Source organism: Zalophus californianus, chromosome 12 (genome assembly GCF_009762305.2).
Source record: "Zalophus californianus isolate mZalCal1 chromosome 12, mZalCal1.pri.v2, whole genome shotgun sequence".
Taxonomy (NCBI): domain Eukaryota; kingdom Metazoa; phylum Chordata; class Mammalia; order Carnivora; family Otariidae; genus Zalophus; species Zalophus californianus.
The window spans coordinates 83530098-83555576 of NC_045606.1; the positions used below are offsets into that span (position 1 = coordinate 83530098).

Below are 25479 nucleotides of genomic sequence, written 5' to 3' on the forward strand. Positions count from 1 at the left end.
AATGAGGCAACCATTTCTGACAGATGACAGGGATCACCTGGGACAAGTCCCTACCAAGATCTGTGGTTGGGAGAACAGTTATTCCTCTCATTTCTGTTGAGTTCCTGTGTCCTGGATCACCCCTGTTTCTTAATTGCAAGTGAAGCTGAGGAAGGTATGAGAGCTGCCTGGCCAGAGTCAGCGTATTGCCTGGTTGTCTGTGCTGGGCTGGAAGTTCCCCTACTGCTGCTGGTCTACCTCATGGATTGTATTCTGTGATTGCTTCACACTCTCTTTGCAAGCTGATGCTTAGTTTATTTCTCATGAGGGTAAAGAAAAAGAATAGTGGTGGGGGAGGGAAACAGAACTTATGGAAATGGTGGTCTCTCAAGTCTCTGAAAAGATGTAAGATATTTTTTGCCTACCTGCTCATTTTTTCCCTCCAGTCAAAACATTTCCCCAAATATTCTTTATATGTATTATTTCTAAAGGGCAGGAAGTATAGCTCTCTTGGTACTGTTCTTCAAAATGTCATATTTGCCTGATAGATATTTTTAATATAATTTAAATATAAGGACTTGTTTGTTGATAAGAACTAGTACATAAAACCTAGTATTTTAGATCCAGTTTCAACTTTTGATTTAAAAACAGCAACTATCCTCATGTTCCTAACTGTCTGGTCTCTTCTAGGTTTAGCCTGATTTCTTACAGTCTATACCAGCCTTATGTTTATATATATATGTATATATGTATGTTTCCCTATGGAAAACTGGTTAGACTATTATATACAGCATATTCCAAATTCTTTTCAGTGTTTCTGGAATTACGGACTTAAATAATCATCTATACCGAGATTGAGTATATAGTAGGCCTGACAGAGGCCCAACTGAAGAGCCCACATTTCAACTCTCACTGTCACAGCTATTGTTTATTATTTCTGTTGGGGTTATTGCTGTTGTTCTTGTTTCAGAACCTTGTGCTCAGTTTTAAAACGTTTGATTTGTGCTGTTTTAAAATGTTTGATGTAAAGAAATCCTATCCATTCACAGGCTTATTTCAAATACTGTAGTGTTTTAAAATTGTTAGAAAGGATTCACATAATAATTCTTGTTGGATTGTAAGTATGTTTTTGAATCTCCAGCCACTCACTAATAAATAAGAATGGGGAGCAAGAATTTTGGTTTTCTTAGGGGAGGGACCACATTAAGATAGTAAACTTTGGTATTTCTTTTTTTTTTCTTTCTAAACTTTGGTACATTGATAAAGGAATATTACAGAAGAATTCCACAGAACACTAGTGTGTCAACTCAGATTCCATAAAAGTTTTATGGTAACTCTTACTCTCGTAATAGTCCTCACTATTTTATCTGCTTAGCACATGCTCTCCAGAGGAGCTCCTACTGAACTTTTACTACTTCTTTTTATTTATGGGAACAAGAAAACTGTCCTACAAGAGTTAGTGACTTGCTTAAGGGATATGCTCTAGGACTTCCCAACTTTTAGAAAACATTCTTTAGTAAAGCACAACTCTGCTTTGTTTTCAGTATGGCATTCTCACTTAGAGATTTCTTTGCCCTTCTCTCTCAAAAACCAGGAAAATACTTTTGATCAGCAAAAATTTTTTTAACAACAGCAAGAAAGAGTAGGGTGGAGCTTGTCTTCATTAACTCAGTTTCTTCATCTATCTTTTCCTTGCCAAAGATTAACCTCTTGAGGCTTTCTTTCAGGTACCACATAAGTCATTATTTTCTGACCTGGCCTAGAAGTGCTTCATTAGGCTTCCACTGATACCTACTTACCCAGCAAAGTGAGCCATCAAGGACCCTCTAGTGTATACTACCTATAGACTTTACCTATGAAATATTAGAGTGCCTTTTAAACCCCAAGAGAAAAAAACCCTGGAGCCATCTCCTATGTTGGGGGCCAAAATTTCAATTTAAGAAGGTTTTAACCAAATGTCTGACTCATGTTCCACTTTATATATTAATGTAATTAAATTTCCACTGAGACCATCCTTGTCTCCAAAGGAAACATTACAAGGCTCTCAAACCTTTCAAGAGGAAAATTTAGCAGAGGAGGTACATTATAACATGTCTTTCTTGGTTAATGATCAACAGCAATAAGGGACTTGCATACTCCTTAGAGAATAGAACTCAGACCACACATAGCTGACAGTACTCATCCCTGATTCCCAGCAGGGAAATAAGCCAGGACAAAGTTTGAAGACTCCCTTTCTTGAGAATTGATAGGTAGACCTTCAAGTTAACATTCCATCAGTCACTGGAAAACTTCTGGAGCCTCTGCTCCTTAGCTGTTTTCATGTGAAAGATTTTTTAGCCTTGTTCAGGAATTTTATAGCTAAAAGATTGGGGAACATATCCTTTTAAAGTCTCTCCTTATTAATGTTTTTACTTCCCTTGAGAAATCTTTAGTCTCTACTGGTAGGTGAAATACCTCCTCTTATGTGCATGGAGACCAGCAGTAACCTCTTTTTAAAGTTTTTACATTTTGATGTTTCCTCCTCCCGTCCAAGCTGTCTGTAGTACTTGGTACTTTTCCGTAGGAAATCTGATCGACTTTCCTGAGTACCCAGCCAGCTGGTTACCCAATTTTCTTTTGGCTAGAAATAATCTCTTTTATAGGTGAAGAATCTGTTCAGGCAACTCATTTAGCTTGGAAGAGAGAAATGTGTCTAAGAATGCTTGAACCATGTCTACTTGGAAGTAAAAGAAAAATCTTTAAGGTATCTGGTAAATGGTGGTAGAGGTAGCTTGACTATAACTCTGGGTCTGGATTGACATTTAAAAGGAGAGACCCATTTGAGAAACTGATGAAAACTATGGGCCCTCTAGCCAGGAAAATATACACATACACAGAATTTTGCATTCTATGTTGGGGGTGGATCGGGACATCCATGGACTCTAGGTGAAGAACTTTTGACCTAAAAGAATAGAAATGTTAATATTTTATACTTACGTATCATTATGTAGTGGCCAAAACCCTCTTATGTACATCATTTTTTAAATTTTCTCAGTGCACATTTGAGATAGGCAAAGGAGCTATTATCGTTCCCATTTTACAAATGAGCATTACCAGTGTTAAGTGCTGAAATGTTAAGAAATGGAGAGAGAGAGAAAACCACTGGTGATCATCCTTTGTAGTACAATTTTATGTGCTTGAAAAGGAATTGTTTTCTCTTGGCCTGATCCTCTTTAGGGTAAATAGATCTTCTGTCCTCCCCAAGAGACCTGTTTTTCTTAATGTATTAACCATCTGTTCTTAACAGCCTTCAATTGTGAAAATCAGATTTAGATCCAGTTCTCTTTATATCCTGTGTTGGGTATAAAGAAATGATCACCCCATTCTATTCTCTGACCTTTCAAATAACCTTTTCTGCCTATGAATATGCCTCCATGGTTGTAGTCACAGGATAAAATGGTTGGCTCAGGAGAGAGTCAAGAGCATTAGGGCTGCTTTATTCATGCTTGGAGTAAGTGTTAGAGCAGTGTTTGAAGCGGAGTGCCCAGACCAGCAGCATTAAATCGCCTGGGAGCTTGTTGAAAACGCAAAATCTTCAGCCCCACCCAGATTTACTAAATCAGAAACTCTGGGGATGGGGCTTAAGAGTGCCTTTTAATAAGCCCTGTGGATGATGTTGGTGTGCACCTAAAGTTTGAGAACTACTTTGTTAGATAAACTAGTTAAGTAGTAAGGCTTTTCCTGTCAGTAATAGTGTCCTTAAATGTCTTCTAGTTGGATTTGGTATAGATCTGCAGCTCCCTCAGGCTCAGGTCTAGTCAGTTAAGCCTTGGACCATCAAGTTCCCTTTCACCTGAGTAAGGAAAATCCAGAACCAGCTGAGAGTGTACTGGGAAGAGCAGAAGTTTAGTGATTCACTCTGCAAGCAGAAAAAGACTGATCTGTCTTATTTTGTGAAATTATGAGTAAGAGATCAGGATTGTCATGGGTGATAGTGAATCATATTTGAGTTCAGTTAATTTCTGTTTTAATTTTTGGTAGTGACATTGGGCAAATTTGCCAATTAAAGAGCTGTTAGAGGGGCACCTGGGTGGCTCAGATGGTTAAGTGTCTGCCTTCAGCTCAGGTCATGATCCCAGGGTCCTGGGATTGAGCCCAGCGTGGGGCTCCTTGCTCAGGGGAGAGCCTCCTTCTCCCTCTCCCTCTGCCTGCTGTTCCCCCTGCTTGTGCTCTCTCTCTCTCTCTGTCAAATAAATAAATAAATAAATAAATAAATAAGTAAGAGCTGTAAGATTTCAAATTCTATGAGTAGCCATTTCAGAATTGTTTGATCAGAGCCTCAAGATCATCTGGGCTGATATCATTTCTGAGATCCAATCTGATAAAAAAGTAAATTTAAAGCGTAATTTTATTTATTATTATTTTTTAAAGTGTAATTTTAAATCAAATACGTTTAAGGATAAATTAAGGGGAATGGGATGGGGCTAGTGTACCTAGGATTAGGACCAGGGGACTTTTTCATCTTCTGATTAATATAAGGTGTGGTGTAGTAGAAGGAACTTTAGCTCTGTCATAAACACAGGCTCCTGTTGCAGTCCCATCACTGACTTGCCGTGAGACCTCCAGCAAATAATTTGTTCTGTCAGGGCTGCCCTTCCCTAATTTGTCAGATGGGGATAAGATGCCTGCTTTGTAAGATTCTTGTACTGATTAATAGAAGTAACATATATGCAGGGCTATGCATACACAGTAGGAACTTAATAAATATCAGCCCTCCTCCCTTTATTCCATTCTTCCAGAGATCTTTTCTCTCAAAATAAAGATTACCCTAAAAAAAAAAAATCCACCATTTTATGTTCTTTCTTGTGCTCAACAAGCAGTCTCTCTTTTTTAAAGGAAGAATTCAAATCACATTCCCACCCCTGTCTCTGTAACATACGGTCGAATGTAGCTTTCCTATTCACTGGGTCCCTTCCAGAAATCAACAAATAAATAATGTGATTCTTTGACCTTTCATTTGACCCTTTATCTGATATGTAACAAGGTCATTGTGATTCTGGGGACTCTGAGGAAATAGGAAGTTCTCCTTTGTAGTCACACTTCCCACGAAACACACAGTTTTTGAAAAACTTTGGAAAAAAACAGTCACTCACCACCTAATCAGCAACAATCTTGAGATGGGACTAGGAACCATATGTCAAAACCTATGTAAAAGATGCACAGTTTAAAGCAACAGGCTGAGAAAGTTGATTTCCTTGGTGACAAAGCTAAAACCAGTGTCCTCAGCCTGATGAACCCAAGAACACAGGCTGCCTCAGCATTTGGCACCATTTTTTTACCTTCTTAATAAATTCCCTCATTGTTTTAGTGACTCTGTAGTTAATTTTTTTCTAATGAGACTAGGTTAACTAAAATCATCTGACATGGAAAAGGAGGAGGTAAGGTTAAAAAAGAACCTAATTAGCAAGTTAATTATAGCAGGCAAAAAAGTGCACGGGTTATATAAATAAGCTATTGTTATGCGCATGCAAGTTGGGCCTTGTCAAGGGACTTGTTAAGGTTTAGAGGTCAGAGGATCCGTGTAATTAGGTGTTTAGGAAAAAAAAAATAAAAGCAAAACAGCTACCAGAATTAGGAATGGTTGATGAGCCACTAACAGAAATGCCTTATTAAATTGGGCTCTACTGCTGGAGGGGTTGTTGGAGCTGCTTCAGGGATTCCAGGGAAGGGCAGCCCCCCCCCCCAAAAAAAGCTAGCTGGAACCAGAGCCAACAGAATTGCTGATGAGGAAAGTTTAAAGGCCTAGCCACAAGGGTCCCTGGACCGGAGAGGTGGCTGTAGGGCTGGTAATGTCACTATGCTGGGCAGCAAGAAGAAATACATTGTCAGTGGCAACTCTGGGATTAAAGCCCAGGTGAGGCTAAGCTCTTATTTAACCAGGCTTGCTGCCGCGATAGCCGTTAGTGTAATAGGCCCGCTGCTTTTTTCCCTCCTTTGCTGCTTTCGTCCCTGCTTCCAGCATAAGGTGAGCTGCCCCTCTCCTAACGGTCTCTTTCCCTCCCTTGCCTGTTGGAATTAGGCAGTTCTCTCTGAAATGGTAAAGGAGGGTTACCTTAAAGGACTCTGATTTCATACAAGGTGGAAAAGACAGGGGTAGAATGTACCAGAGTACCCCCCCTGGGGTGGGTAGATGACTGTATTATGGGGTGAAGAATGTAATGCATTTAAGGCGAATTGAGAATTGGGTACAGAGAGGACCTACTTAAGCCATGTGCTCTGGTCAGTAAAAGATAAACATTTATTTCTTGGGAAAAGTGTATATAACTAATTCTGTATAAGTGGTTAGTCTCTAATATTCTTCTATCTTAAATTTGAGGTCAGTGTCTAATGAGTAAACAAGACTTAGAACCCTATGTTTCTGAGTGGCGAAAGCCCGCATAGCCTAGTCTTCTTTAGTGCCAAAAGACTTGGCGGGAGGAATTACTGTAAATGGAGAAAACTAGAGAAAAGAGAGCTCAGTTTAGGGAAACTGGATTGAGAAGATGAGCAGCCAGATAGCTACACGGTTTTGTGTGATTGGGGTAAAGTGATGTGCACCCACCCACTCCTGATCCTACACATCTAGAGAAGCGGAGTGGCTGGCCCCCTCTAGTGGTGTGTGGGTGGGAGGTGGGGGTGCTGCATATCTGAGGCAGGGTTTATCTATTACTTTTTTTTCAAAGGAGGCACTGCTGAAGTTAGTGACTCATCCTGGTCTTTGGAAAGTCAATTACTGCTCCTTTTCCTAGATGGGCCTCTAGGAAAAAAAAAAATCATTGTCTTGAACAGTGGTGGTGAAATAAAGCCACAGTTTTCAGCTTGACTGCTATTCCCCGCCCCATCTTCTCACCCACCTTCCCCTGCTTAGCTTTTTTTGCCCTGAAAATTCTTTTAGCTTTAGATTTGGCTTATGCTTACCATATTCCTTAATATTCAACCAAGAACAGACAGTGAAGCTAGAATAGGCTACTTCACATTCATTGTTTCAGCATATCATTGCCTACGGTGTGTCAGGCATTTGTGCCTGAGGATATAAGGGTGAATAAGTTGCACAGGTCCTGCCTTTATGAAGGATACAGATAGATACTTCTATTCAGTGTGATAAGTGCTGTGCTAGGAGAAGGACATGGAAGTTCATGTATATCCCATGGGAGTGCATAGAAAGAGCACTGGATCTTTTTGAAATAAATTGCTACTTTAGCAAAATAGTCAATTTTGCCAATTTTTTACTTTGCAAAGAGCTTCTGATCCAGTGAATTTTCCTATTACTGAAAACAATTTGCAAACCCTAAGGTACTAACAACAGGCTTCATTTGTTGTTATAGCTATGAAAATGCTATGAATTCCCCTAAAAGGCATGCTAAGCTAATGCAGTTGGGCATTAGTCTCCTCATCTCAATATTCAAATGACTCAGTAGTTGCCTCTAACTGCCGTCAGTTGCTGCTTTCACTCTGGTAGGCTGTGTGTTTTGCCCACCAAGAAACCATCTTTTTATCATGAGAGGTAGTTGTCAGGTCTTTGATCCTTCCTGCTTCCATGCCACCTGGGATCTGGAATAATCGAAGCAATTATACATTCAGCTAGAGAGAAAGAAAAAATGTCATTTGTTGAATAAATTGTATGAGCTTTGATTTGTAAAATGCTGGAACCTCCAACAGTAGGAGAAAGAGATAAAATTATAAGAAAATCATCAGATATTGGTCCAAAATGCAACCTCCATAGTATTGCTGTCTATACATAGTCCTCTATCTACTCCTTCTACATCTGTTATGTTCAAGTTAACAGGTGATCAGTCTTGTGATTTTTAGGTGTTTTATGATACCAAACATTAAAAATAATAAATTAATGTTTACTATAGGAACAGTGAACTGTAGTAGGAGTGGGAGTCGGGAGTGGATTTATTGAATCTACGCTATGTTTCACAGTTTACATGTATTGTTTCATTTAACCCTCTCTAAAACTTGTGAGGTAAATACTTTTGTCTTTGCTGTATTTATGAGAAAGTGAGGATCACAAAAGCAACTCAACCAACATCACATAGCTAATGAATGGCATAGGATTTGAATGCAGTTTCAGAAAGTTCTGAGTGGAAAGCCTATTTTTTTTTCATTATAACTGTCCCATTTCCTGAGAATTTTAAAATCTGAAGACAAGTCACTTTACCTTTCTGTACTTTGCAGTTTTCTCATCTAGATATGTGAATATTAGAATAAATAGTCTCAAAGATTCTTTCCAGCTTTAATTTTCAGCAAAACTATAGAAAGGAATATGACTCAACTTTCTAAAAATTCATTTTAACCAGAACATCCCATTCTCCTTTTTTTGTCACAATTCTATTGTAAAAGTTATATAGCCATAGAGTTGATTAAAGATTTAAATTTGATAGAAATATAATGTGTAAAGAATGAAAAATCATTCTCTCCAAAAAGTCTTAACATTCCAAATATGGGTAGGTACAATCAGATCAACTGCAAAGGAAGGTTAAGATCCTATAATGTAAGCCTTCAGCTGCTGTCACAAAATGAAGGTTGTTTTCCTTTATATAACTAGAGTACTTTTTCTTAGCAGATCCAATTTGCTGACCAGAAGCAAGAATTCAACAAACGTCCCACCAAAATTGGACGTCGCTCTCTGTCTCGTTCCATTTCTCAGTCATCTACTGACAGCTATAGCTCAGGTGAGTGCTGAGCGCTATGGACCCACCTGCGGAGGCTAATTAAGTGTGATCAGTGGACTCTCCTATTTAAGCACCATCAAACCTGTGTTTTGAAAAAGACACTTTGATTCTCAGTCAAAATTTAGACCAAAATTCTAGATGGAATCTTTGGATTCCTTGAGGATTCGGAGTAGAACCTAATACTGGAATACCGGAAGAAGCCTAATTCTTCCAATAAAGGCAGAAGAGGGTGATTAACAAATCTGATTTCTCATTTATTCAGAGGGTGGGCGTATGTAGCTTATTGATGATGTTCATTGAACAGCGTGTATAAAGACTTATGTTGTTTTCCATTCTTTGAAAATAAAAGAGGAGTTTCCCATTCCTCCAGAACTTGCAGATTAATAGGGAAACCTTAATTGCGTCAAGAAAAAATGGAAACATTCATGTGGGTCCTAGTTCCAGTGAGCCCTTTGCTTTCTCTTCTAAGCTGTGACATTGTATTGCTTGTTACTCCTTCCTTCCTTTGTAGTGTCATTAATTCAAATACATGGGCTCTGGGCGCCTGGGTGGCTCAGTTGGTTGGGCGACTGCCTTCGGCACAGGTCATGATCCTGGAGTCCCAGGATCGAGTCCCACATCGGGCTTCCTGCTCGGCAGGGAGTCTGCTTCTCCCTCTGACCCTCTTCCCTCTCGTGCTTTCTATCTCTCGTTCTCTCTGTCTCTCAAATAAATAAATAAAATCTTAAAAAAAAAAAATACATGGGCTCTGAAGCTATCATTAATGCCAGATGAGCTATTACCACATAGGACCCCTTAAAGGCATTGGCCATTTGTGCAGCAATGCCTACTATGTATCTGATCTAATATGGAGCTATTTTATTTTGCTCTTATGTTGGAATATAATAGGAAGCTGAATGTTTGCCCTAGTTATCTCTTCACATTATAAATAGTAATATTCTTCAGAAATTTTTCATCATGACCTGAAATTTTGTTTGTTCTTCACACAAATAGGAAAGTAGTATTTGTTATATAAAGCTGTAGAAAGCTTGTTTGGGAAGCTATAACTTTTAGGTTGGGTGGATTATTATTTACACTTATTACATTTCTCTTTTTACTCTCCCTTACCCCTATAACAGAATGATGTAAATCCCTATGGATTTTGGGTAAAGATATGTGTAAAAATTGGGTACCTATCTTATTCTGCTGAAATAACCAGTGTTGAGAATTCATGAACCAATTAATATAACTCTGGAAGCCATAATAATTGTGAAAATGTGAATTATAAAATGGTGTGTAACATTTTAGACTGTGAGTTTGTATGTATTATTTAAAGATTGATACTAAACAGTAACTATACTAAGTTTTAACGCCAGCTCAGTCTTCTCCCTTCACACTAGATCTACATTTCCAGTTGTGTTCCTGCAGAGAAAACCAATGCCTGCCTTCCTACTGAACCTTTATATTGCCAGGAGGGTACTTATAAAATATTTATTTACCTAGAAAGTATGACTGATGCCCTTGTTTCTAAGTGAATACATATTTGCTTACTGTAGTTCATTGGTGAGTGGTATTGACTGATGTCACCCTAGAAAACTTGGACCTTTTAGGTTGAGCTATATGAAGTTGCCATTTTTATAGTAAAAAATTGTCAACCGTCTATATCCATTTAAGGATATTAAGTTCAAGAGCATGGAGTCAAACCATTCTGGAAATAGAAAATAACTTAAAATCAATTATTCGGCTTCCCACTGGATGCTAGAATTACCTTGTTGGCATCCCTGACAAATGGCCATCTGGTTTCTTTGGGAGCATTCTAGATGAGAGGGTGATTCTTGCTTTATCTGGTTATTTAGCTGTGATAAGCTCTCATATAATCCCTGGAATTTAATGATTTTACATAGAAATTAAAAAATCACCATTTTCATGGCATCCCACTGTCCTGGTTATCCTCATTTGGATAAATTCCAGATTAGGTGTCCTTTTAAAAATATGTCTATAGCTGTAATATTCCATTTATGGTCTGAAATAATCTATAGGAAGTGTTATTTCTATAAACTCAGTGCTTTTAAAATGAAACCTAAGATGATGTTTGCTTCTTTTTTTAAAAATTTATTTATTTATTTTAGAGAGAGAGAGAGAGAGAGAGAGTGGGGGGGGGAAGGGGGGCAGAGGAAGGAGAGAGAATCTCAAGCAGACTCCCTGCTGAGCACAGGGCCCAATCCCTACGACCCCGAGATCATGACCTGAGCTGAAATCAAGAGCCAGATGCTTAACTGACTGAGCCACCCAGGCACCCTGATGTTTGCTTCTTTTGAAGCTGTTTCATATACACTGTTACCTCGTTTTGTTTTTGTTTTTGTTTTTTTCACATGAACAATGGGCAAGCCCTGGAGTGGGAGTTAGGAGAGACCTACTTTCTAGGCTTTGATCCATGTGTGATTTGTTTGTGTGATCTTGGAAAACTTGCAGCCTGTGATGTTCATAAGAGAGCTGCAATGAGAAGTTCACAATGTTCACAATGAGAAGTTAACATGAGTCATACAGAAAATGCTCCATATCTATCAAATGAAAAGCCAGGAATACAGAATTGACTTGCAGCTTTCTAAATACAGGAAGATATGCAGATGCATGTCAATAAAAGCTTGGAACCCATTTTCAGCATACATTATCATTTAAGTGACTACAGAAAATAGCATTGGAGAGCCCCAAGACTGATCCTTGTTTCTCCTCTCTGTTTATACTCTCCGCACGTGAGTGCATGCAGCCTCATAGTTTTAAATACTGTGTGTTGACATTTGAGTCTCAGCTTTTACCTCCACCTCAAATCTCTCCCCTACACACTAGATCCATATATCCAACTGCCTGCTTGGTCCTTTCACTTGGATGTTTTATAGACATCTCCCATGTCTTAAAAACTGAGCTCGTGAGTTGAAAGCTTGCCCCTCTTCAGTTTATTCACAGCACTACAGCCAGATTCATTCTCTTGAAATAAGTCAGGGCTTATCAGTTCTCCCCTCCAAACCCTCCAATGTTTCCCAATCTCACTTGGAGTAAAGGCTAAAGTTCTTTTTTTTTTTTTATCTATTTATTTGAGAGAGAGAGAATGAGAGCTAGAGAGCACGAGAGGGAAGAGGGTCAGAGGGAGAAGCAGACTCCCCGCTGAGCAGGGAGCCCGATGCGGGACTCGATCCCGGGACTCCAGGATCATGACCCGAGCTGAAGGCCGTCGCTCGACCAACTGAGCCACCCAGGCGCCCAAGGCTAAAGTTCTTAAAATGGCCTACACAGCCCTATACCATCCCATTACATTTCTAATCACACTGTTACGTTCCCAAACTTTCCTCCTCTTCCAGCTAGACATTTCACTCCATCCATACTAGGCTTCTTACTGCTGTTCTGTTTCAAAACATGCCAGGCACCCTCCTGCTTTAAGTTCTTTGCATTTGCTATTTCCTTCGCCTGGAGTGCTCTGAGATACCCTGGCTGGGTATCCTGCTCCTTCAGGTCTTAACCAAAGATGACGTTCTCATTGAGGCCAGTCCGGGCTATTCTCAAAATAGTACGAATACCCTACCCAACGTTCCCTATCAAAGTTTCCTCCTTTATTTTTCTCCATGGCACTTATCATCATACAACATACTATGTATTTTACTAATTTATTATTGTTTCTCCCCTTACTTGAATAAGAGATCCATGAGAACAGAGATTTGTTTGTTTTGTACTGTTATATTCCCAGCATTTAGAAATGCTTGACCCATAAAAGGCGCTTGATAAGTAAATATTGGTGAAAGGTGTCCAGAGCCCTATACTTTATATCTTGTTGAGGTCTCTGATATAATGTATGTGAACAGCTAGAAGAATGTTTATGACATTTCAAAAAAAGATACCTCCCTATCCAGAGTGTTTGTTTTGCTGAAGTTACCTGGAGATTTGGGTAGTCTATGGCCTATTTTCCCTGCCTAAAGATACTAGTGCTAAGTTTTGCTCAGCACCTTTCATTTCGGAGCCTCTACCAACCTTTGTCAACCAGGGTTCCTCGTCAGAATCACAGAACACAGAAAAGAATTGGAGATACTGTTTTCTCAGTTCTCCGAAGGATGGTTCATAACTAGTACCCTTCCAGATGGATAGGAGAGAAGTTAATTGATATATTCTATGGATGCTTCAAGACATTAGGACTTTGCAATCCAGGTTGAAAAGGGCTACATTAGTTCTTAAAATTCCTTCATTGTTCCTGAATTGTTTATAAGAAACAAACTTCTAAAAACTCTTTTCTTAAGCACAGAACCTCATAAAAACAAATGAAGAGACTTCTTCAAAGTCAAATCATGCTCAGTGATATATTTCTGAAAAAGCTGCCTTGCAGTGAGTTAATTGGTTAAAGATAAGAAAGGAAGGCTGAAGTCCCTTAGTTCATAATTGGTTCTTATAAAACTTATAAAGTATTTTCAGATTTTTCCAAATAAAGTTTTGTTTGTTCGTATTTTGATTGCTAACATAGCTTTTCACGTATTTTTAGAGCATTATTCATCAATGAAATCTGCTGCACATTGACACACAGGTCCCTACTGTTATTTCCATTGCCAAATGAATAGATTGGGCCTAAGAGGAATTATCTGACTTAAAATAGTCTAATAGGACTAATTCAACCGGGAGTCTGACTGCTTCTTCTCCTAGCAATAACCCACAATATTATTATAGCTGCTAGGAGGTAAGGCTTAATTAAGCTTGAGCCATAGAACATATGTATGCATGTTCTATGGGATAGATTATGGATTAGTGATTCAAGAGTTATATTTTGATTCTGGGTTATCATGAAACAAGAGAACACTCCATGGTAAAGTTATATTGTGCTTTATGTTACTTTTCTGCCTAGAAATTGGACGATTTTTGTACTCTCATTTATTCATGAGATTTTTCTGGTGGTAGTTAGGGGAAGGAGAGAGAGGATCCGTTATACTCCCTATTTTACAGTTGGATAAATTGAAAATTGGTCACAACCAATTAGAGGTAAAGCTAGAGCTCAGGCTCTACTTCAGTTGGTTATTGCCTTATCAGTTGTTCATTTTTAATTGAATTATAGCTCTGGGCTTCAGAGTGTGACAACTGTAAACATTTCAGAAACTATGCAAGCATGGGGCGCCTGGGTGGCTCAGTCGTTAGGCGTCTGCCTTCGGCTCGGGTCATGATCCCAGGGTCCTGGGATCGAGCCCCGCATCAAGCCCTGCATCAAGCCCTGCATCGGGCTCCCTGCTCCGCGGAAAGCCTGCTTCTCCTTCTCCCTCTCCCACTCCCCCTGCTTGTGTTCCCTCTCTCGCTGTGTCTCTCTGTCATATAAATAAATAAAATCTAAAAAAAAAAAACTACGCAAGCATGTATATACATATGTGTTGGGTTTCTCTAAATTTTCTTAGGAAAAAACCTTTGATGCTATCTCAAATATTTTCATGAATGTGCTGCTTTTTTTTTTTTTAAGATTTTATTTATTTGACAGAGAGAGACACAGCGAGAGAGGGAACACAAACACGGGGAGTGGGAGGAGGAGAAGCAGGCTTCCCGATGAGCAAGGAGCCCGATGCGGGGCTCCATCCCAGGACTCTGGGATCATGACCTGAGCCGAAGGCAGACCCTTAACGACTGAGCCACCCAGGCACCCCATGAATGTGCTACTTTAAATATAGTGACAGAAATAAGTGTGGATTCAAAAAACAAATGTCATGCTAGTTCAGGAATAATCTTTCCACTGTGCTTTGCAGAAAAAGCACTTGTATTGGTCTGGGTCTGTCAGCCATTTACATTCACATGTTAGTACAATCTAGACAACTGATACTTTTGTTTCTCACCTGATAACAGGTCTGCACAAAGGACTCTGAAAACAAATCCATTGTGGCTCAAATAAAAACACTGATTGAACTAACTATAACCAGTTGACTACTACGAAAAAAGTAAAATACTGTATTTGGGGAGTTTTTTTAGAGTAGGGAGGTGGTATAATAATTTCTTCTTGAGAGAGAAGAAAACAACTCAAGCCAAAAATTGGAGTACTTCTCCTAAGAGGAAATTTTGGGGGTTATTTTTGTTGTTGTTGTTGTTTGTGTGGTTTTTTTACCCTGACTCATCCTTAGAAGCTAGAGAGGCATAGGAGAGGAATGCTATTCTGGGTAGAGTTAGGACTCCAGTCTCAACCTTTTTCATCATTGCCAACCAGCCACCTGCTGCTTGGTTAGATTAGTAGATGACGGAGGTAGGAAAAAAAGAAACTGCTAAATAATATTGTATGCATGTCATTCCTTTCCCATTCAAAATCCTGAAGCTGAGTAAGAACCTTTAAAAATGTTATATCTGGTATCGAATTAAAAATATTTGCAAAAGCCAACAATAATATCAGGTGTCATTTATTGAGTGCTTAATTACTTTATACAAAGCATTGCACTGAGCACTATACTTACATTATCTTATTCAATCTTCTCAACAACTTGACTCTGAAAGTTTTGTCTCCCTATTATACAGTCAGCTTTGTAGCACAACCATAGGAAAAGAAAAACCCCAATTAATTTTGTAATTAGTTATTTCCTGTCTGACTTACCTATTAGACTGAAAACTCCATGAAGATAAAGACAATCCATATTTGTTCTGTATACCCAGCACTTAACACTCTGCCTGGTATACAGTAGACACAAAATAAAAATTTATTGAATGAACAACTGAATGTCTGAATGACTGGATTCATGAACAAATTAATAATTCTATTAATCAGGTTCTGGACCACCTTTTATATACCCAGAAACAGAGACTGAGATTTCAAAGTCTGTCTGACTCCAGAACACATAACCACTCTATTTAAATAGCCATTGGAGAACATAGAAATCATCATGCCTCTAAGAAAGGATTTGAAATTTTGGGGTATTCTGAATGTAAACACTTTCTTCAAAAGTAATTATGCTGTAAATTAGGATCAAGATTAGGGATGGCCATTATCTTTCTTCCCTCAGTTGGTAGAAGCATGGTTCCCCTAAGCCTCCAACACATAAGCTATTTCTGAGTATTGATTAGTGAAATAGATGACTGCCCGGGGAAGCGGTTTCTGGGCTCTGTTGCCAAAGTACTTTGAACTCTTGCTCACCCTAGGAGGGAGAACCACAGACTTTTTATACAGATTAGTTCCTTTCAAGAACAAAAGTCCTTTTGGGGATTTACTAATTCCCTCACCTCCCTTGGTGCCTGTGTTCATTCTTGTTGCCTCGTGTTAGGACTTTGCTCTAGGGCAGTTTTCCAGCTCCAAGAGAGACACTCGAGCCCCTGCTGCCCAAACATTTCGTAGTGCCATGCCCGATTAACTGGGCAAGGTCAGACTTGCCTTTTACAGCCCTCCCAGATATAGATCCTTTGCTAAGAAATCCCAGAAATGCCTTAATTCTCTGGATGTAAGTAGATCAGAGCACCATAGACCTTAAGAGTTCTGAATGTTTGCAGCTTTTCCCCTTGAAAGTGATGGAAGTACTTCTTATCCCATTGAGAGATATGTAATGCCTTATAGACAGAGCTTTATATCCCCCAACCTCCCCTCCCCCTCAAAAATACAAAAACAAAACAAAAAAACCCACAACAAACCTTGAGGACTACTTAGGAAGAAACTATCCTCTGAAACTTAAACATAAATCATGGAGGGAAATTAAATCATCCAGCAAATGATTAGCAACTACAGAATTGTATGACGACTGGAAAGACCTCAGCTAAACGTGTGAGTAGAAGAAGTTGCCTGTTAGCCACAATCAAAATCTGAGACCTTCCACCTTCTAGCATATATTGCTAAATGGATTAATCATCAGAACATTTTAGTATACCAAAGAAGGATTTATCCACTTCTTTGGGAACCTAAAATGCCTATTGCCGGACCCACTGAGGCCAGCAAGAAGGGAGAGCACACTGAATACTTCATTGTCAATATCTAATTGGGTCTGCAGGCGTAGTTCAGCCTCATCAGAGCCAGTCTTAAAAAGAAAGCTCTGTTACAGCAGACAAACACTTTTTGTGTGGTTCTTAATTACTTTCCCATGGTCTTCTTGTTCACTAGGCCTTATCTGTTCAGTTATTGTACTAAAACACAAATTACAACAGGCATCTAAGCAGCAGACAAAGAAGGGTAGCTTGGATCCGAGAAACCCATAGGTTAATGACCATGACCTCGCACGAAGAACGTTAACCTATTGCTACCATGGTGTAACCTCTCTCTTTTTTCTTATTCAAGGAGCACTCATGTTCTGAAGATAGTTAGCCCCAGATTCCAAGTTAATGCTATCCAGGGGTATTGTCTTTGGCAACCTTTCTCCACTTCCTCTTTCTGACCTATGGCTAGCACTTTCCACAGGAGGTGATTGAGCCAGCTCCCCGATGACATTTTAGGTGCCTACCATTTAAGTGTATGTCTGTGTGGTGGTGGATGACCAGAGAAGCCTCAGGTCACTCCATGGTTTGGTATTTTAGAGGAAGCCATTTTTTTCCCTGAGGGTTTTTTATGGTGTCATTTCAGCGGCTTCCTATACAGACAGCTCTGATGATGAGACCTCTCCCAGGGATAAGCAGCAAAAGAATTCTAAGGGGAGCAGTGACTTCTGTGTCAAGAACATCAAACAGGCGGAGTTTGGACGAAGAGAAATTGAAATTGCTGAACAAGGTAAAGAAAGCCAGCACTTTTTCCTTCTCAAGTTGCCTCTGTCTTTTTGTCCATGTTAATCTCTTTTTATGTCCTGGGGTCTAGTAGCTGGTGAAATTTAAGTGTGGCTTTACAGAATACTTAATACAAAAGAAATCTGAACTTAGGAAACACTGTAGGGAGGGAGTAGTGAACTCTGGTGGGTCTAGAAGGAACTCCTATACCAGGAAAAGGGAAAGAGAGTGGGTAAGGAAGACTGGGATACAGGGCATCCGAACTCTGGAACATTTGCCTCTAAAAGTCTCTTAGAATGAAAAATCAGGTTCAATGTCTTGATCCCTTGAGAAGCCCAATCTAACAAAGAACCTGATCAGGGGAAGAGTCTTCTCTCAAGAGAATAAGTTCTTCTGTTTATTCTTTCTCTCTCATTCCCTCCTCTCTAATAGTGCTGTGTATGTATTGTGCCTTTTCAGAAATGCCTGCACTGATGGCTTTGAGGAAGAGAGCTCAAGGAGAAAAACCTTTGGCTGGAGCCAAAATTGTGGGTTGCACACACATCACTGCTCAGACTGCTGTGAGTCCTTTTTCCTTCTCCACATAATAACAGTCAATAATAGCCACCAGCTATTGAGTGTTTGCTACCTGCCAAGCAGCAGGTTAAGAGCAAGTGTTAGTTCATTAATCCTCCTAATGGCCAGGTAAAGCAGGTATTCCTGTTTCTATTTTACAAATGAGGAAGCTGAGGCTCCAAGTGTTTAAGTAGTTTGTCCAAGGTTATATAGCTAGTAAAGTCATAGAATCCAGATTTGAACTTCAATATATCTGAGTCCTAAGTTTATGCTTTCTCTGTGCTGCACAGCCTTCCCCTTATCTTCCCTTCCAGTGTCATTTCTATAAGGCAGCTCTCTTCGGCTGCTTTCAGCTGCAAGTGAGAGAAAACCTGATCCAACCTGGCTCATACATAAAGGGATTTATTATATTACACAGCTAGGAGTCCATAGGTAAGGTGGACTTCAGATGCGGGATCTCAGGGCTCTAATTTCATCTGTCTGTGATTTTCTTGGAGCTGCCTTGTCACTTGCTTACTTCATCCTCAGGTTCATAGCAAGATGATTACAGCTCTTTGAGCCATCACAAATTGATGTGAAAAGTAAGGATCATTTCTTCCTCTCCCCCAAGAGCAAGAAAACCTTTTCCAGAAGTCCTCCAGGATATTCCATCATGTGTCGTTGAACTGGGTCACATGCCCATGGCCCACCAGTCCTGCTGAGAGGACTGGTGTTACCATGATTGATTGAGAATAGTGATTCTCACCCCTATCAGATTCAGTGTCTCCTTTTTATAAAAAATATTTTTGCAATGCCCCATATTATCTTAGAATGAAATTCAAATGTAACATACCTCGGTACATATTTTTTTTTAAAGATTTTTTATTTATTTATTTGAGAGAGAGAATGAGGTAGAGAGAGAGAGCATGAGAGGGGGGTAGGGTCAGAGGGAGAAGCAGACTCCCTGCTGAGCAGGGAGCCCGATGCGGGACTCGATCTGTAATGAAATAATGTGTGTTTCAATATGTAAATGCTTGGGCATAAGCATAGTGAAATACTCAGGTATTTGTACTTCCTCATAACATTAGTTGAATGAGAATGCCACAAATGTAGATAGAAATGTGTTATTGGTTCTAGAGCATCAGAGTGGAATTGCCAAATTATATGATTTTCTGAATCATATTACAATAAACTATAAACAACTTTTTAAATTTCTAAACAGCAAAGAGTATGTGTTTTCTGTTAATTTACACACGTTGCATTCCTGGAAAAGTTACTATTATTTTGTATTAAAACTACAAAAATATTTTTTGTTAACATGTAAAGTAGAATAAGGTTCTAAACTTAGATCATTTTAAAAGGTTTCTCACACATGTGAACATTTGAACATTTGAAAACTGTATTAAATGTGGCGTGGTTTTTGTTGTAAGAGACTGTCCCGTACTTTCAAAATGTCAAAACCTTTGGTCCTGATCACTAAATGCCAAGAGCATTCCCCTCCCAATTACTGTGACAACCAAAAATGCCCCCGCAGTTTTCCAGAGGTCCTCTGTTGAGAACCACTGACTTAGAGCCATCATCAAAGATGTAAGAGATATTGAATTGACAACCATTATGAGACCACTACAGGAAATTGATGTATTGAGAATTGGTCTGAAATCTTTTGTGTGATTTATAAGACTCAGGTCATCTGTATGGTTAGATCAACTTTCAGAAGATTATCTCCTGAAACATAACACTTATTTATATGGCCGCATTCCTGACTAAGTACAGCAGAGAGCCCTTAAGACCCAGACAGCTACTGTTACCATCTTTACCATGAGACTTCCGGATTACGTGTTCTCTAAGGGAAAAAAATACCTCGACTGCCCAAAATTAATATAATAAATTGAAAAGCTGTCTCTTTTTGGAGCTACAGACTAATGGACCGAGGCAGAAACTCTCTTGGAATCTTTTTTGGGCTTCCCCAGTCAGGGACATGCGACTTAAGTGTGGTGGCTTAAAATAGTAAGTGCTTCTGTACTGTCTCATGTTGCTAAATTGTATCTAGTTTCTTTTTTACCCCCTGGCTCACCAAACATTACCACCTTTCAAGTTCCCTTTCATTTTCTCTTGAAGGGAGTAATCAAAATTAGTTTACCAATTTTAATATTATTTTGTTGTTTCCTCCCCCACGTTTTTTCTTTTTCCTTTAAAAAAATAATTACAAAGGAATTTTGCTTTGTTTTGTTTTGTTTTGTTTTGTTTTGTTTTTTAAGGGTAGCACTAGGATTTATTGAACTGTGCCTTAGTACAGGCGCTGGGGCTTGCCCATGGTGCTCTTGATGTATAAAGCCCGGATGTTCTGCCAATTCTTCTTGAGCAAAGACACCAGGAAATTGACTGCTAAGTGGATGTTGTACACAAGCTCGTCATCTGTCATCTTCACATGGCCAACAGCCACTGCCAGACACAGCACCTTCTTCATCTGGAATTTGATAGTGGACTTCACTTCATCCACTTTGGCCACCATGTTTTCATTGTGGGTCAGCAAGGAAGGGAACTTGCCAGCCTTATTCAGGCCTGGGCCCAGGATTCGTGGAATCTGCTTGATCAGAGATTCTGAGGCCAAAAAGGCATCATACTTCTTGGCCAACTTCTTAACTAATTTCTTATTCTTGTTGAGTTTCTTCAGTGCCTCAATGTCCATGTGGGGAATATCCACTGCCTTGGCCTCATCACAGTGCTGCTGATCCCCCAAAACACATACGGAGAACTTGGGGCGGGGAGTGGACTTAAGCCTGACGGTGCCCGAGAAGCGTTTGTCCTTCTGACGGTCATAGTTCTTCAGACTGATCTGCAGCTCCACCGTCTCCAAAAACTTCCGGCGCTTGCGCTGGTTCCCGTGCAGGACTTCCCGCACTGCCTCGTACAGGGTGTCGCGGGAGACTTTGCTGCTCATGGTTCTTCGCGCCGCAGTCTTGCTTTGTTTTTAATCTTGATTTTCTTTTTCTGATTACAGAAGTGGTTCATATTCATTTTATAATACTCAATCATTACCCAATCATTAGCATAAAAGGCAGTCTCCTATAATCCCATGTTCCAGAAGCAGCTATCATAGTTAATGGTTTCCCATCCATGTTTCTAATTGACTTGGATCTATTTATATTTTTTAGGCGTGTTTCCATAGTTCCTTCTAATAACCAGATTCCTTTGTTACTCTCTCTAAACAGTGATGATTGAAAGTCAGGTTAAACCAGCTTCTAAGCTCTGTCCTCCTTCCACTCCTACCTGCCTGCCTTCACTCCTGCTTGAGCCCTAACAGCCAGCAGTCTTGGCTTAGAAATCTTTGAACAGTTGTTGTATTCTTGGGCCCAATCACCTTTCTCTTCTAGTTAATTTATATTGCTCTGTAGGTAAGTCTCAGTATCCCTCTTTTGTTTGACAAATTCAAGAATCCTAGCTATAGGAATTCAGAAATTCTTTGAGGTGAAAAATAAAATGAAAGGAGAAAAAATGGGATCAAGTATTGAAAGGTAGTACGGACTGGATATTAAGACATCTGAGTAGTTCTGCTATTAACTTACTATGTGGCCTTGGACAAATTACTTTAGGGGGTTAGCCTAAATTAGTGGAGTTGTTTGCAAGTTGTTTTTTTTTTTTAATTAGAACATAATTGGAATTTTTATTTAGCATAGAAATATTAGAAAATAGAAGTTTTACAACATGAAAAGTACAAGTACCCAAGAGTTAACTACTGGGCGCCTGAGTGGCACAGTCGTTAAGCGTCTGCCTTCGGCTCGGGTCATGATCCTAGGGTCCTGGGATCGAGCCCCACATCGGGCTCCCTGCTCTGCGGGAAGTCTGCCTCTCCCTTTCCCACTCCCCCTGCTTGTGTTCCCTCTCTCGCTGTGTCTCTGTCAAATAAATAAATAAAATCTTAAAAAAAAAAAAAAAGTTCTGGGGGTACCTGGGTGGCTCAGTCAGTTAAGTGTCTGCCTTTGGCTCAAGTCATGATCCCCAGGGTCCTGGAATCGAGCCCCATGTTGGGCTCCCTGCTCAGCAGGGAGTCTGCTTCTCCCTCTTCCTCTGCTGCTCCCCCTGCTTGTGCTTTTTCTCACTCTCTCTCCTGCTCTCTGCCAAATAAATAAAAATCTGAAAAAAAAAAAAGTAAGGATCAAATCGGTGGAATAAATTTTTTAAAATGATTTTTAGGGGCACCTGGGTGGCTCAGTTGTTAAGTGTCTGCCTTCGGCTTAGGTCATGATCCCAGGGTCCTGGGATTGAGCCCCAGTTGGGCTCCCTGCTCAGCGGGGAGCCTCCTTCTCTCTCCCCCTCTCCCGTATACTCTCTCTCTCTCTCTCTCAAGTAAATAAAATCTTTAAAAAACAATTAAAATTAAAAAAATAATATTTTTAAAATTTGAAATAAACACGGATTTATAGATAAGTTGCAAGTATAGTACCAATCACTTTTTTCTTCGCCATTTGAGAGTAAGTTGCCAACTTGATGCTCCTTCACCCACAAAAACTTCAGTGCATATTTTCTACAAACAAGAACATTCACTCATTCAACCAGTACAGCTGTTCAAAATCAGGAAATTAACATTGACTTATATTACCATCTAATCCTCAGACTTCATGTCTCCCATTAATTGTCATCCCCTTTTAGTCTCCTTTAGTCTGGAACAGTTCATCAGTCTTTCTTTGACTTTCATGATCTTGACACTTTTGAAAATTATAGATTAATTCTGTAGAATGTGCTCAATTCCGCTTTTCCTGATGCTTCCTCATTATTAAATTCAGGCCATGCGTTTTTGGTAAGAAATGATGCTGCATTTTTTTCATTGAATCCTATCAGTTGGCATGTTGATTTAGATTTGATTTATCATTTGTCAAAATGATGTTCATTTTGATCCTTTGCTTGAGGTAGTGTCTGCTAGACTTTTTCACTGTAGAAGTTATTTTCCCGCTTTGTAATTAAAAAGTATTTCGTGAGGTAGTAATATGAAACTATGTAAATATCCTATTCTTCATCAAGCTTTCAAATTTATTCATTTATTTACTTACTTTTATTTTTATGAATCATTGTTTCCTATTTTATTTAATGGATTATAATCCATTACTATCACTATTTATCATGATGCTCAAATTATTCCAAACTTGTCCTGAGGGACCCCCTTCCATCTTGCTTCTATGACTTCCTTTTGACATATCCTTTTCATTCTTTGAGCACTTCCTTGGTTCTGGTATATGATTATCTAAGCTTATCTTGTACATTCTCTGCTCTAACCCTGGAATCAGCCCTTTCTCCAAGGAGCCTGGTTCCTTTTAATGGATCTGGACACTGCTGTGTTCTTTGCTATTGGACTATCATTGTTCCTGGGTCCTCTTTAATTTCTTATTTTGGAAAATAATTGCCTGCTAACTCTTCATATGTTTCTTATGCCTTCTTCTCTCCTCCTCCTTCAAGGACTCCAATTACATGTATGTTAGATTTGATAATGTCCCATAGATCTTGGATGCTCTGTTCTGATTTTGATTCTCACTCTTTTTTCTTTCTGTATTTCAATTTGGTAATTTTTATTGATCTATCTTCAAGTTCACTGATTCTATCCTCAGATATGCCCAGTCTGATGATGAATCTGATGAAAGAATTCATAATCTCTAATACTTTTGAAAAATTTTTCTGACATTTCTATTTGACTTATTTTTATTGTTTCCATCTTTCTGCTAAAATTATCTATCTGTTCATGGGTGTTGTCCATCTTTTCACTAGACCCCTAATGTAAACCTTTTAATTGTAACTAATTTAAAGTTCCTGTCTAATCAAGCATCTAGTTTGTCTTAGAGTCTTGTTCTCTTGAATACTTTATTTCTTGACAACAGTGTGGGGAGGGGGTGGTTTATTCCACCTTTTTGTGTGTCTTAAAATTTTATTATGAATGGTAATTTGTTAGTTTCCATTATTGTCATAAATTGAGCTGGATTTCAATTCTGTTGCCCTGCACCATAGGCTTCAAATCCCTCCAGTAGCAGGCAGCTATTACATTGTGATTTGAGGTTACCAGAAGGCTCTCCTCAGTGTTCTGGCTTTACTCTCAGCTTTCAGTTGCTTCTACACATGCTTGCCACGGGGGTCGGGGGGAAGGGGGTGTCGTTTCGCTTTTCAAATGCATGCCCCACCTGCTGCACTAAGCTGCTGCTCTTTGTTTCCTAGAGCTAGGCTCATGGTGAGGGCAAGTGGGGTTCTTGGCCCTCCTGGTCCAGCCTCAGTCTTAGGTAGGTCTCTCTGAGGCTAGGCCTTCTTCATTGTTCTTGCCTCTTCTTGCTGTACCAGTCAACTTTGCCTTGTGTCTGTGATAGGTCTTGTGCAGATGATATTTTCCTGCCTCTCCCGGAGAGGTAACAGATCTTTGTCAGTCATACCTTGTTTTATTGAACTTTACAGATAATTGCATTTTTTCTTTTTTTTTTACAAAAGGAAGGTTTGTGGTAACCAAGCATCAAGCAAGTCAATCAGCACCATTTTTCTAACAGCATTTGCTTGCTTCATATCTCTGTCACATTTTGGTAATTCTCACAATTATTATTTGTTATGGTGATCTGTAGATCAGTGATTATGACCTGCTGAAAGCTCAGGTGACAGCATTTTTTAGCAACAAAGTACTTTTTAAATTAAAGCATGTACATTGTTTTTTTAGACATTGTGCTATGGCATACTTAATAGACTACAGTATAGTGGAAACATGACTTTTATATGTACTAGGAAACCAAAGCATTCATTTGACTTGCTTTATTGCGATATTCACTTTATTGTCGTGGTCTGGAACCGAACCTGCAGTATCTCTGATGTGTGCTGGTACTTTCTATCAGTGCAGGGTCCTGGGCCCAGGGGGGTTTCCTGCTTCTGTCCAAGGAGCAGGGAGTTTTTGCTTCCACTCTTCCCCAGAAGCAGTGGATCTTTGCTTGGTCCCTGGTGGCAGGCATAATTTCTGCTCCTCTTCCTACAGCTTGAGGCTTTTGCTTCCTATGAGAGAAGAGTGTGGCAAAATGCCCAGGTTTCATGCCTGTCTTGGAGCACAGCTGATCAGGTCCTTTCCCCCAGTCTTTCTTGTGAGCACAGGGTAGAAGCCCCTGGAAAAGAGCTTGCATGTGAGTCTGAAATCTCCTTGTGCCTAGGGCTGTCAGAAATTCCAAGCTGACATACTTTCCAATACTCAGCCTTTACTAGTTCGTTGAAATTCTAGCTCATTTTTTCTTATCCTCATGTGTGGCACCCACATCTTCCTCCCATGCTCTGTCAGAGGTGAAACTGTGTTCCCTCGCTCCTTAAAAGGGATTTGTCACTTTGGAGTTCAGTTCACTTGGTTGCTTTACAACCTCAGCTCTTTGATGGGCTCAAGAAAAGTTATGGCTTTGTAGATTATCTGGCTTTTGTTGTTAGGGTAGGAGCTTCTCTTGCAGCTTTCTACATCTTCAAAAGAAGCAAAACTGTAAATTGGGGGTTTTTAAAAAATGTTTTGGGTCTAAAATCCTTGGCTTAATTAACTCTTATAAGGAAGCCCAAATATATAAAATAGGTAGAAAAAACAGAGCTCAGCTGGAGCCTTCCCCCATGCCTACCCCTACCATTGCCTGCT

At 39.5% G+C, this 25479-nt stretch overlaps 2 protein-coding genes across 7 annotated transcripts in view; one reads left to right on the forward strand and one right to left on the reverse strand.

Moving 5' to 3' along the window:
• Nucleotides 1-25479, forward strand: part of AHCYL2 (adenosylhomocysteinase like 2) — a 164266-nt gene that overhangs the window by 109946 nt on the left and 28841 nt on the right. For 3 of the 6 annotated variants that reach the window (XM_027573226.2, XM_027573224.2, XM_027573227.1), the window contains 3 exons: nucleotides 8564-8675; nucleotides 17188-17331; nucleotides 17784-17884. In XM_027573226.2, the coding sequence (XP_027429027.2) occupies nucleotides 8564-8675; nucleotides 17188-17331; nucleotides 17784-17884 (357 nt within the window). The remainder of the gene's footprint in view (nucleotides 1-8563; nucleotides 8676-17187; nucleotides 17332-17783; nucleotides 17885-25479) is intronic. The other 3 variants (XM_027573225.2, XM_027573228.1, XM_027573229.1) reach the window with 1 other exon arrangement.
• Nucleotides 20108-20816, reverse strand: LOC113911043 (60S ribosomal protein L10a-like). The gene has a single exon (XM_035723243.1). The coding sequence runs from the start codon at nucleotides 20797-20799 to the stop codon at nucleotides 20146-20148; it is 654 nt and encodes a 217-aa protein (XP_035579136.1). The 5' UTR covers nucleotides 20800-20816; the 3' UTR covers nucleotides 20108-20145.